This window comes from Cuculus canorus, chromosome 3 (genome assembly GCF_017976375.1).
Source record: "Cuculus canorus isolate bCucCan1 chromosome 3, bCucCan1.pri, whole genome shotgun sequence".
Taxonomy (NCBI): Eukaryota; Metazoa; Chordata; class Aves; order Cuculiformes; family Cuculidae; genus Cuculus; species Cuculus canorus.
Window position 1 is genome coordinate 54,994,238 of NC_071403.1, and position 13,443 is coordinate 55,007,680.

General features: G+C 39.1%; 1 protein-coding gene across 8 annotated transcripts in view; it reads right to left on the reverse strand.

Annotated features, from left to right (window-relative positions):
- Positions 1 to 13,443, reverse strand: part of AGPAT4 (1-acylglycerol-3-phosphate O-acyltransferase 4) — an 83,131-nt gene that overhangs the window by 23,591 nt on the left and 46,097 nt on the right. For all 8 annotated transcript variants that reach the window (XM_054064211.1, XM_054064217.1, XM_054064213.1 and 5 more), the window contains 3 exons: positions 12,457 to 12,626; positions 4,405 to 4,566; positions 2,418 to 2,571 (listed from right to left, as the gene is read on the reverse strand). In XM_054064211.1, coding sequence (XP_053920186.1) covers positions 2,418 to 2,571; positions 4,405 to 4,566; positions 12,457 to 12,626 — 486 coding nt within the window. The remainder of the gene's footprint in view (positions 1 to 2,417; positions 2,572 to 4,404; positions 4,567 to 12,456; positions 12,627 to 13,443) is intronic.

Here is a 13,443-nt window from a genome sequence, read left to right on the forward strand (position 1 = left end):
TATTATCTCACTCTCATCACAAAAATCAACAAAGCAAGTAAAGCAATATACCCAGAAGAATCCACAACACTGACCTGGGGTCATCAGCTGTTTCCCTCAGAGGTTTGTGGCTGTGTTTTCAAGGTATACAGTTTCAACAAAAACTATGTATGAGAAGTTATGACTCTGTGTTTCTCCTTGAACCATCACAGGGAAATACTAACATATTAGCCTTACCCAATCTAGCAAGTCACAGCATCTGAATTGAGGTAGAAACATATGAAGTCTGACACAAAACAAACGAAACTAATCCTATAGCTTGGGAACCAAGAGTGGGATGAGAGAGACAGAGAGATGGTTATAGAACATGTTCTAACATGTCACCGTGAGGCAAAGCTCAGCTTGATCGCTTCACTCAGTACCAGTGGACGTGTTCTCAAATATAGACATTTTCTCACCCTCAGTCAGAAAATGTCAGTGTACAAGACTGACCAGCAAGTTAACAGCAAGACAACACGCCAGCCCACAACGCTTTGTCTGTGAAGCAGTTTTTAGCTAATAACCATTTTTTTGTTGGCAGAAGATGTGAAAGCTAAAACGATCGAGATCCTCAACAGCTTTTCATAAAACGATCTGTGGAAATGCTTTCAATGTTGGCAGCATTGTACGCAGCTGTGTGTCAACTCAGAATGGAACTATTTTGAAGGTGATCGTAGTTGATTTTCTTAATTTCTTAAATAAAAAGACTTACAGGCACAGTTTCATTTTTCGTTTAACCTCATACACTTCCTTAAGTATATAATCTAGCAATCTCAGTCTTCTTTTTCTGAAAATACTTCAAATACTTATTATCCTAAGAAGTGCCACTGTAATGTATTGCATGTATGCCCAATATTTTTTATAAATGTCACTTTGGTTCCCTATGATTCTTTCCTACTGAAACATTTTCCTACAAATCCCCTACTTGTCCACAGTCATACCATGTTTTGCTTACTTTACACAGAGATTGCAAATAAAGAACAAAATCACCACCAAATAACCTGTACCTGATTCCCAGCTAAAGGCATTGAAGTTCACAGAGTTTTGACTCAGCATTTCTTCAATACATCAAGTGTAACTCCCCCTCAACCAACCAGTTGCCCTTATTCACAAGGGAAGGTTAAACTGTGCCCTTAAGGGTGCTTCTAGACACTGCACATAACTTACATCTTCTTCACATATTGGAAAATATCCAAGATATGCAATCCATTTTGAGAGTGGGAAGTTGTGGATGCCTGACAAGCTACAACAGCAATACCATCTACCTGACTTGCAAGTGGATATGTAGAAAAAACATGACAGCAAGACAGCTGACTGCAAAGCTTTTTTTACAGCAGCTATCCCAGATATGCCACATGAAAACATGTCTTCAAAGACAAAAGAAGCTTGACATTAACTTCAGTCAAGCTAGAACATTTTCTTCTAAACCACTAATCACTTTGTCTTTCTTATATTTCACTCTTCTAACACCACACAAATCTACCAAACCCCAAAGATACTGTAGCACTATGGCTACTTAGTACCGTCTTTCCTTTGCCTATGAAGTAAACAGCAGAAGACTTTGATGGATTGCATTAGTCAAACAAAATCACTTCAAAGGCACACGTGCCATGTTCTTACTGATAGCACATTAAAGTTGACATATTCAAGTAATTAGAAAACAGTGGAGGGTGGGGAGTTCAGAACAACACTAACAAATTAAAACTTACTCATGTTCTATAATGTAGAAATAATTTATTTATAAATTTCTCCTACATGTATCTTCAGTCGAGGTATCCTCTCATTCCTCAGTTCTACAAAGGCTATTAAAAAAGTCTGAGGAATACATCTACACAGAAGTTTAAAGCATAAGTGGTTGGTTTTTTTTACTTATAAATGGTATTATTTGAGGCAGGTATTTACCCCAAAAAGATATTTAAGGCACACTGCCTCAGATTCTCTAGTAATCTATTTGTTTCATTTGTAATAGGGTTGCTTAGTAAATACTAGGAAACATTATCCTTTGGCAAGAGGCACAAAACATGCAACTTGAGATCCCCCGATATACTCACAGTAATAGAAAACAAAGGAAAAAAAAAAACAAAAAAAGAAAAACAAACCAAAAAAAACCCAAGTTGCCCCAGGACTCTGTTAGTAAAACCTAATTTTTAATTTTTTGCAGGCCAGTAGAAGTAAGGTCAGAAAGGATTCCAGGGCTTCCCTGCTAGGACACACAGAATCATAGAAATGGTTTGGATTGGAAAGGACCAGGAAGGTCATCTAGTCCAACCCCCCTGCAGTAAACGGAGACATCTTCAACTAGATCAGGTTGCTGCTATGTAGGGAAAGAAAAGCATGGCAAAGGTGATAGCAGTTACATAAAATAACCATTTAGCATTCTTCCTTGTGACTTTCCTTACCTACATTTCTCAAACACTGCACAGTGACAGCAAATCCTTTCGTTCGTGGCAGTAGGTGATACTTGAGCTTAGGCAGGCCTTTGGCTTCAGCTACTTGCATGCTAATCTGGTGCTTCTGTTCAGTGAACCTTGTGCCCTCACAATGAATCAGGAACTAAAACCAAGAAAGAACTACAGTTAGAAAGCAGCTCAGATCTTCTACACCTGTCCAAAAAGCTTCAGTGCCCAGCTTTCTTCCCCTCATGCCAATCCACTTCCTTTCACTACAGCATGAGGACCACTGACAACTGCGGACAGTAGCTTTGATGCTAATGACAGAACCGATAGCAGATGTAGGGCAGTAAATGCAGGACAAATGAAAGCCTCATCCCCTTATGAACTATATATTGGAAGTGCTTAACATGAGTGATTACAATTTTGCCACTGGCAGACAGATCTTTAGAGATTTACCACTTCCCCATCTGCTTTCTGAGAAGCCTGGGTACAAACTAACACATCAGAGAGCATTGCCAAATCGCAGAAGCTAAGTCCCTATAACCCACAGCAAAGATCTAGCCAACAAAAATAGAGACTGAAGAAAACAATCCAAGCAGCCAGCTTCGGTTCTAGCTCATCTAAGAGCACTTTTACTGATGTATCACATCAATAATGTTAAACAGCTAGATGAAGCCTACAGAAACTGATGAGAAAATCCTTCTAGCCTGCTTAGTATTCTCTCTCTTTCTACCTTCCAAAGTGCTATTGCTGTGACTTTTGACATTATGTCACCACACAAGGGCAGATTAAAACTCCACACTGCAAAAAACACAGGTATACGCTGACAACTGTATTTCTCTTAGTACAAGCTCCTTCTTAGTAGTTCCTCTACAGCAGTATATAAAGGATGGTGGCAGTTTGTGCTCACCAATTACTACTGAACTTCTTAGGCATACAGAAAGGCATTCAACACCTGTTAAGAGTCACAGACCACAGGCAAATCCCTGTGAGAGAGATTAGAACCAGAAATGAAGAACTGTCCATTTGCTAAACAGCCTCCTGCCTGGAAGTCATTTAATCATTATTCAAGTACAGAGCTTAGTTTTGATTGCTTAGCACTCATTTAAATCACCGAAAATTAAAAAAAAAAAAAATAGTTTTGTTTCAGAGAATGAGAGATACATCACGTACATCTTCCTTAAGAAACCTCTTTTTAACCAAGTTACTGTCAGCCCTTGTGAGGCTGCTTAACATACCATTTTCTTAACCGAATCCTTCTCTTGCCATCACCAGCTCACAAGAACTAGGATTTTTCTGATTACTGAGAAGGAAGAAAATTCAAAAGCTTTCTACTCCTAGACTAGGAAAAGTCAGGTTATGCACTAAAAATGATGGTTATGCAAAAAGTAACACTTTCCTGTGACTGAAAGGTGACATCAATCCTCTCCCTGTAACACAGCTGACAGCCCCAAGGACCACTTCGCGAACCAGGTACTTATCTGTGGCTTCTACTTCTACTGGGCCATATCTGACCTAGCAGCTTCACAGGAATGGCTCAATTACAGAGAAACAGAAGGAGAAAATGCAACTATTTTCTAGCAATCAGTGAGAGAGTAGCTCAGCTAAAGAGTACAGCTAATGTGTTTCAATACAACATTGTCACATACACCTGTTACACCATCACAACCCCCCACATCTACCCCTCTCCAGCTCCTGTATTTAGAGGACCACAGTGTTTACTGAATGGAACACAGTGGAGGTATTTTTGCAATAACACCTTTAAGGCCCTACACTACAGAGGAAGAAAATAAGAAAATGGACAAGAAAGACATTACATGGGCAATTCAAGAGATCATTCCATTCTTGGAGAATACTCTCCTGATGCTGCCAGGAAGCTCACGAGTCAAACTTCTTGGGATCAACTTAGCCACTACCACATACTGTCTTTGCCCTTCATTCCTTCCAAGCACTACAGCACCTCACACTCCACCTGTTAGTAGTTGTCACTCACCCAGAAGTTCTCAGGGTAGTCCCGGAGACTCAGCAACTTCTGCATGACTGTCTTCCGATCTTCCTCCCACTTACGTTTGCAGAAGACTATCTCTAGGAAATACCACATCCACCCAATGATAGGCATGTAGGAGAGCTCCTTCTTTGCAAGGACTTTGGAACTCTGCAAGAAAGAGTCAAAGCAAGTAAAATAGAGTTATGCCACTTAGAGTTCTCTGTGCATATGACACATGCACATTTAGACACTAATATATTGATTCACATTAACCAGTTTTAACATTAGTGCAAAAGCAAGCAAAGAAATAGTTTTTGTCATACAACAGAATCTAACAGTCAAATCATATCTCAGACATCTGCAAGAAAGAAGACTTCCAGAATTAAATGTGTGTGTGTGTGTATTTATATATCCCACCCAAATGCTAAATCCCCAAAACCAAGCCAAATTCCTTCAAACATTGAGGAATCCATGCAAAAGACCCAAGCTACATAAAATGAAATTATTCAAGCAGACTCCCAGCAGTGACAACCGAAGTTCCTTTAAGATATGTTGCAGCTATACTTCTCCCCAAAGCTGGGATACTTCATCGTGACAAAAACCCCTTATTCTGAGTGAGAAGCAGAGTCACAGACCCATTGCAGCACAACAATATATTGATGCATACACATTTTAACCAATGGAAGAAATCTTAAAAAAAACTAGAAACAACAACAGTAATAAAACCAGCTCATTTGTGTTTAGGCTTGTTTATGGAAGGGCAGAAATACTTACACTAGCGAATTTCTCTTCAAAGCATGCTTCTGGAATTAAAAGAAAAAAAAAGTACTGTTCCTGACTCACAGGTTGCCACAGACACTGAAGTGAGTCGTCCAGGCCCTCCACAAGAAGCCTATGGTTTATCGAGCATTCAACAACTTTCAAATCTCAAATACTACTCCAGAATTTAATTCCATGATTATCTCAGACTGATGCCCCTTTGGGCAGGAGAACTGACTCCACTTGCTCCTTTCCTGTCTTCCAAACCAGCCCATGCTGATGACCTGTCTTTCACTTTAGTCCAGTTTCTACCTATGATATCATTACAAGCTATCCCAACAAAGTGCTCTGCAGACGGGTTCTAGGACATTGCATTTGACTAGTTGGAATTATTTACTGGTAGAAACTACCATAAGAATTTATTTTCTTCTATTTCTTTGGTCACTGTTGTTCATTTAGTTACTAGGGGAAGAGATGTGACCTAATTTTTTATCTCGGCTCATTTCTCTCATCTGCTCTCCTTCCTTGAGAAGGAAAACACCTTAAATAATTAAGCTACCTAAAAGCCCATAAGACTGGAAGGCAAGTGCACATCACATAGGTTCATTTGTAAGTGTTACAGAGAAGTGGAGAGAAGATGACATGAGACAAGTCCATTTCCGAGAATACAGGAACCACCTCTGCCAATGATTTGACACGTTGTAATAAAGCATTCTCTCGATCATTTGAGAATTTCAGTGATGGGCCTAGATCATAGAATCATAGAATAGTTTGGTGGAAGGGACCTTAAAGATCATCTAGTTCCAACCCTCCTGCCATGGGCAGGGACTTCCCACTAGATCAGGCTGCCCAAGGCACCACCCAGCCTGGCTTTGAACACCTCCAGGGCTGGGGCATCCACAACTTCCCTGGGCAAGAATCCAAACCCAACTCTCCAACAAGAAGCAGCTGTAGGATTCAGAACACTTTTTTGCAATGTCAATTTCAAGCCATATTGGATGTTAGTCCCTACTGCACAGCAGCAGCAACACTGAATCCAGGCTGATCTTTCTGCTCCCCAAACTGGCCAGACTCTCCTCCTCCTGCTTACCTTAGTTCTCTGCTTTTTCCACACAACTTTTTTTTTTCCTCAGTTACTAATAATACAAGTAATTTTCTTATGTTCAAAATAAAAGTAAATAGCTCCACATATAGCTTTAAAAAAAACCCAAAGAGCATTTTTTTTGTTGTAGGGCATATACAGTGTAGCTTCCATTCAAAGTACACATACTACTTCACATGCTCTTCCATTCATCTTCCCCATGCATGCCTGAGGAAGACAGCTGAGCCAAAGCTTTTCCCCAAGAAACCCCAACAGATGCAAAGTGTTTCTAGCTGAGCAGGAAGGGCTGAAGCCTTGGAGAACTAATCCCCTTCTCAACCACAACCATGGCAGCCATCAGCTACAGACTAGTGCAAACCACTGCACAATGAGGAAAACAGCAATAGTGTCACCCCTAGAAACAGAAAAAAAACCACCCCATGCTCCTAAAGTTTATTTACAGTAAATGTTCAGTTTCATAAGACCTAACATAAACAAATGTAAGTGCACTCTGCATAGGATGTACAAAGCCTCCAGAGCACAGATTCATAAAAGACAATCAAGTACTCCTCCTTCCCAGATTTTAAAATACAGGAATCTTAGTCCAAAAAGTAATTAAATTTTTACCACAGCTACTTCCTAATGTTTTGTATATTTTAAAAAGTGTATGAATTAAACAAGGGGCAGGAGAGAAGTTGCCACCATTTTTTTTTTCCCCAGTGAAGAAAAGAAACGGTGTTGTGAACTGAAGTGTCACCTAGAGCAGGTATAACCACAAAAGAAGAATAGATGTTTGAATTCTTCCCCAGAGTATGTTCTTATTCATTTTCTCTGCTGGGGCATTTTTAAAACGTAAAAGTACCATTTCAGACATATGAATGTACAACTCCTGTGATGCTCATAAAAAGAAACTAAATCACCTTACACAATTTTGTGCACCCCATCTATTCTAGGAATTGAAGGAATGCCAATGACACAGAAGTAATTAGAGAAACTCTTCAGTGCATCATACTAGAAAGACTGCTCCTGTGTGGGAGGAATACATTAGGCCTTCCCTCAGAAGCTACCATCTCTCTTACAGTAAGTAGAGCTACAATCCATTCCGTTTCAACTCATCTACCTGTGTGCAGCTCCTGTGTAAATATCTGAGAGGAAAAAATGCAGCACTAGTTGAGTTCATCCTTTACTAAATTTTCCCTTATAAAAGTGCTTTGGAAAATATGTTACAGTCACGTCTATCCTTCAAATTCAGCTTGTTCAATAGAATTAATTCCATTTAAAAGTGCTGATTTATTCCATATAAGCTGCCTTCTTGAAGGAAACAAAAAAAATTTCAGTGCTCAGAACTACGTAATTCAAACAGATGTTTAATGAAATTATCACAAGGTAGGGACAAATTGTGTACAGTAATAGCATTTTAATTCAGGTTCATTTCTTTTGGCCTAGTTTGCTCAGATGAAAATACCCATGAAGTTCTCCTTCTATGAATGATTACCCCAAAATCACATAAAACCAAATTTTTTACAAGCTTACCTTAGATACATTTGCACAGCTATGCTGTCACAGAAAGAATACCTTGATTTATGTGTCTAGCCTCAGCTATTCAACATCTCTTGATCACAGAATGCCACAAACAGCAGGAAATCCACCTGCAAGCTGTGGATGTCTAACAAAATTTGTTTCATGGTTTTAAAGCAAATTCATTGTAGCTGCAAACACTAACAGCAGCAACCTGTCTCGTTAGGTTTTTTGCTCTCCGTCTCCAGGCTGCTCTTAGCGTTGACATACTTTTGATGATCCCATTTGCTCTACTTTTGAAATATAGCACTCCTTCATATTATACTCTCTGGGACATCAAGGCAGAAAAATATGTTTCTTTAGTCTCTCAAAGCCGTGGTTCCAGAGATTTAGTTAGGCTTCTAATTTCTAATGGTTCACATTGAATAAAACTTTTCAATATTGGAAAGGTAACACAGCGATATTTTAGAGGATGTACACCCAAGCATATGCTAAGATACTGTGTTAAATACAAACAATAACGTAGTTTGGGCTGCCTGCATGAATGATTACATAAACTTTATTAATATATTAAAACGTACAAAGGAAGTATTATATTCACACATGTCAGTCCCATACAATAACATAGCAAAAGCCTCTTCTCACATCTATATTTAAAACCATGCTCTATTTCTCCAACTGCAAGCTTCAACATAAACAACTTTTAAATAAAATCTGTTTTTCCTGGCATGTAGAGCAGATAGTAAGGGTTAAAAATTATTACATGTGATTAGCAATATGAGAAACTTAAAGCAAGATAGTTAATAACTTGTTTTCCAACTAGGTTTTCTGCCTTGTCTAGCCTGCCAAAGAATAAACAGCTATAGCCTCTTTTGGAAATGCACATATTTTGATACCAATATAATGAGCCACTCCAAATAATGTTTATATTTTACCAAGGTAGAAAGACTGCCAACATTAATAACTTGAAACTACAGACACCAGAAGATGAGCAGATCAAGCAGCAGGTTAGCTTTAAAGCACAGGCAATTTTTGCTAATATAATAGTCTTCATCTCAGAAAAAGGGTTACTATTACTAAAAAAGCTATTTAATCACAGCTTAGTCAGATCAAGTAACAAAGCAGAAGGGTACAGTGAATCCTGGCAGGGAGTGTACTAATGTGCTTCTGGTGTAAGTCCTGAATAACACTTCCCTCTTCAGAACATGCTCATGTCCTGATTTCAAGTTCTGGTCTCCAGAGGGTCCGTTTTCAAATGTAAGTGATTAATAGTGACCTGAACACAGGTTTGCCTGAAATCCTTGTTGACTTCTAGTTTTTGTGAAGTTTGCTTCCTTCAAATTTCCAGCAAAACTTAAAAATCTTCTAAAGTTTGGTGCTGCAAACAATTACACATGAATAACTTCAGCGGCATTGAGTCCAACAGCAGCTAGCAAGGCAATCTTAGTGGCTGCAATAACTTGCAAGTGTAAAAGTGAGCACAGATTTACTTTTTCATGTGATTCTCTCCTTCTCCACTTTAAATGAATAGATCTCTGGCTCTTACTCAGCACTGACCACCCAGTACATCCTAGCATTTTCAAAGGGTGCTCCAAAAGTATCACATTAGAGGGAAAAAAAAAAAATTAGAATTGTCTTAGAATTTTTATGCCCCTCTTCCACACCACACTCTTCTCTAATTCTTAGCACCTTCTTTGGTTCTTTTAACTAAATTTTCTTCCATAGCCATTTAAAAACCTTCATGAAAGCAGAGAACCTCATGCCATCCAGTAGAAGAATTCAGATTAGAAAAGGACTCAGGTTCACAAACCTAACAACAACATGCAAGAGACTGTGTCACTTGCACTCCACCCCCAGCAAATGGCAAAACCCCTAAAACTGCATGGATAAAACCAAGCCACATTGATTGAGCATTCTAAACCTGTTGAGCCTATGACAATTTGAGAAAGGAGAAAGCCCGTCTAGGAGAAGAAGGAGCAGAACAATGGACAGATTGAATGCTGCAACAAAGACCAGGAGGGGCAGTTTTCATATCATTATTAAAAAGGAGGAAAGACTTTTAGACTTCTTTTTCTTTTGAGGCCAGAAGGGGAAAGACAGGCTGAAGGTAGTTTGGTTTGGTTTTTTTTTAAATTTTTTTTTAAATAAGCAAAACCAAGCAAAAAATTACAGCATTTGATGGCTTCACTTAGTAAAAGTTCAAGCTGTAAAATGCTGAGAATTTGGACACACACTTGTGGCACTGTTAAAAGCACTGCCATTGCCTGCCAGGGCTGCAGGGTAGCACTGGATGTCACAACAAAGCCATTCTGTCTGCCTGCTGTAGCCAAGTATAATCAGTCCCAACTCCTTGTGCCCTAAGCCGTCTTCAACTTCGCTGTCTTCCCCCTCCTTAATCATCTCTACTTTCTTCGCTGGTTTAGTTAAGGCAGGAGGGAGAGAATGGTGCCCAAAACATGTCAAAATGGGGCAGACAAGCACAAAGACAGACACAAGAGATAGAATTACATGTGCGATATTTCCTTTTCAGCAGCAGCGGACATGAGAACAGCTTAGTGATATGTTGGTAGATACTTCAAGTTTGCACAGAAACTCCATGAAATATAGCATTAAGTGCAATTAAGTATAAAACTCCATTGGCTTACAAATCCACTAAGCCACAAAATGCTGGAGGATGGGACACCACTTAGAAATCTCTCTGGATGCTTGACTTTCATGGTCCCAAATGTCAGCCCTCAGCATAATGGTTCCTACATTCCTAATTGTGCTGCCACACCAAACACTGAAGCTTCAGTCTCTGTGAACTCACGAAAGACGGCACAATGTCAAACCAAGCTACTCCCTTCATTCCTACAGATTCATCCACTCTCACGCTGCACCAAGCCAAGTACCAACATGATAATATTGACAATCCAATCAGCAAACTGACTGTCATCTTCAATTTTTTTTTAACCTGGCTTAAGATGAACCTCCAGTGGTTATCCCAACAGTGAAATGCACTGCTTTGCTGTGTAAAGACATCTACACAAATGAGAGCACATGGGAACTATTTCTTCCTCGAACAATTTCTGGGAAGTAAAAGCAGAGTACACTGCTCAAGACTGAAATAGTTTTAAAAAATAATAAAAAGACCACAACACATTGTATCAGTTCCTAAAGGAATCCTAAGATTAGCAAAAATACAAACTAATTAATAACTGCAAGCATTAATATATATATATATGTATGCATTTCCAGTCAGTGCAATATGGTAATTGTTCAACAGTTATGCTTCTTCATAGTGGTTTTCTAATGTGTAGAGAAAAATATAAAAATTTAAACATAATCCTGATTACCTTGGGGAACTACTAAAAAAAATTATTAAAGCTAACAACATTCAGTTCAAACACACAGCACCAATGTAAAATGAGATTTTTGACCTTGCAGACCCATATTAGTTTGTACAAAAACAATCCTTTGATTTTCTACAGTGGTGCTTTCTGAAGCAGCACGTGATCTTCTAAAACACAGCTTTATTTAAAGAATTGTGGCCATTAGGCTTACAAAGTTAGATAGACTATACTAAAACATGACTGTATAATGAGCACAGGGAAGGGAGAATATTTTTGGCATGTACCTCTGCCTGCCGGGAACGAGTTTCCCTACATCTCCTGCTGCCTCATACTATCGTTCAGTTCTGTGTTCAAGTCCTACACGTGATGGTAGACTTGCTCGTTATTCATCAGGAGGCAACAGTCATTTTGGTAATGTGCAGGGCTTGTAATGCTTAGGTTGATTTTCCTCCAGTTCTTAAGGCACATTTTTCATATTTTTAAGCAGATTGTCATTATTACAGTTTGAAAGTGACTGGATTGGTGCCTAAATGTCCAGAAAAAGGAAAGGCCACAAAAAGTCATAGGTTCACACAATCCAAGGTCAGGACTTCCAACAGTGGTCACTAGCAAAGTCAGAAGACTATGCAGAAGACCACCAAGATGAAGTATTAGTCTGCTTTTTTAGGAGTGGAGAACTCTTACGTAAATCTCTTGTAGGTACAGAATGCTGTTACCACTGCAGAATTAAGCCAAGCTGGCTTAGGAGGTAGGCTTGATACATCCCCACAACCTCATAGGGGAAGCAAAAGAACAACCCTGAAAACAAATGCACCCGTATTCCCAGTCTAATGTAATAGCGTATTCAACTATGGATAACTCATGCCTCCCTCATCTCTCACTAGCTATACTCTGGTCACTGCTTTCACTTGAGATGGCAGCTCTTTCATTCTGAGAGGCAGAGACTACGTTGTTTAAACTCTAGCTGTGGATTTGTAAGACTATACTAGAAAAAGCAAACAAATTCTACAGTTTACTGGGAAGGAATCAGATAGCAGCTCTTCTTTCTGCCGCACAATGAACTGTAATAGTTACTTAGCAAGCACACAAAGAGAAACAACTGTAATGAGCTCCACAGGTTAAAAAAAATCTCCATCAGCTTTAACTGCAATGCCCTTAAAATCTCTATAAATGCCCAAGTAATCCTGTATCAATATTCCACATGCTTGCACTGCATTGCTTTAGATTCACCTCTCTAAGTCTGGGCAGTGGCTGACTGAAATTCAAGCACAGATCTGTAAAGTTTCAAAAACAAAGACCTCTATTTTTTGTGTTGGTTTTTTTTTCCACATCCAAGAAGATGAAGTTTAAATGCTAAACAAAACTCACCCCCAAGACCCCAAATCTTTCACAAAAGTTCCAACCACAGAGAAAGTCAATTTCAAAGTTGTGATTAAGGATTACGATGGCATTCTCCTTCCCATACTTGTTGTAACTCTCTGGGTCAGTGTAGAGGGTGCAATCAGTGCCTGACCACCATTCCAGCAACATCACCATCTCTGGAATAAAGAACAAGAAATATATGAACGTGCATAGTATGTGAAAAGCCACAAATTAGTAACATGTTGAAAAGCATCAGTCACCTCAACAGCACATGGCAGAGAAAGGACTGTAATGAAGCTGAAATGCTGAACATAAACCACACTGTCACATATCTTGGTACAGCAAGGTAGGGGTAGAGGGGAGAGAAGGGAAATAAGGAGACTGCATGAAGACAGGGAGCTGGAATTGTCCACAAGGATACTGAGAAAAAGGAGTGTAATTTATTTGAAAACTTCAAATTCAATACTACGAATTATTTTATGAAAATACATACAAAATTAGCATTTATGGTTTAAAATAGTACAACAAAAATTACATGAAGAATAGAACAAGCTTGTAGGAGAAACAAACACACCTATTCCTGCTACATACAGGTCCTCATGCTCCTCAAAAACCTGCACCATTATAGATGAGAAAGCAGTTTGGACAAAACACCTGGAAACAGGTCTGTTACATGTACACCTTATGCATCAACTTCTTAACTTGTCAGAAGTAACAGCTGTATGTTCTGCTACAACTTGTCCATTCTACATTTGACAGGGGCATTATCAATCATCCAGAGCAAAGCCAATAGCTCAGATTGGATGAAGAACATCCACCCCTATACCAAAGATAAGGTGAGTGGCAGGCAAAATGTGCAGAGTCAAGATTATTAATAGTATAGCTATCTGAAGATCCCTTAGTTGATGAACTGATGAAGCAAATGGAGGGCATATGAAGGGTGGGGAAACAGGGAAATCACTGTTAAATACCTCAAAATCAGTCTGGATTGGC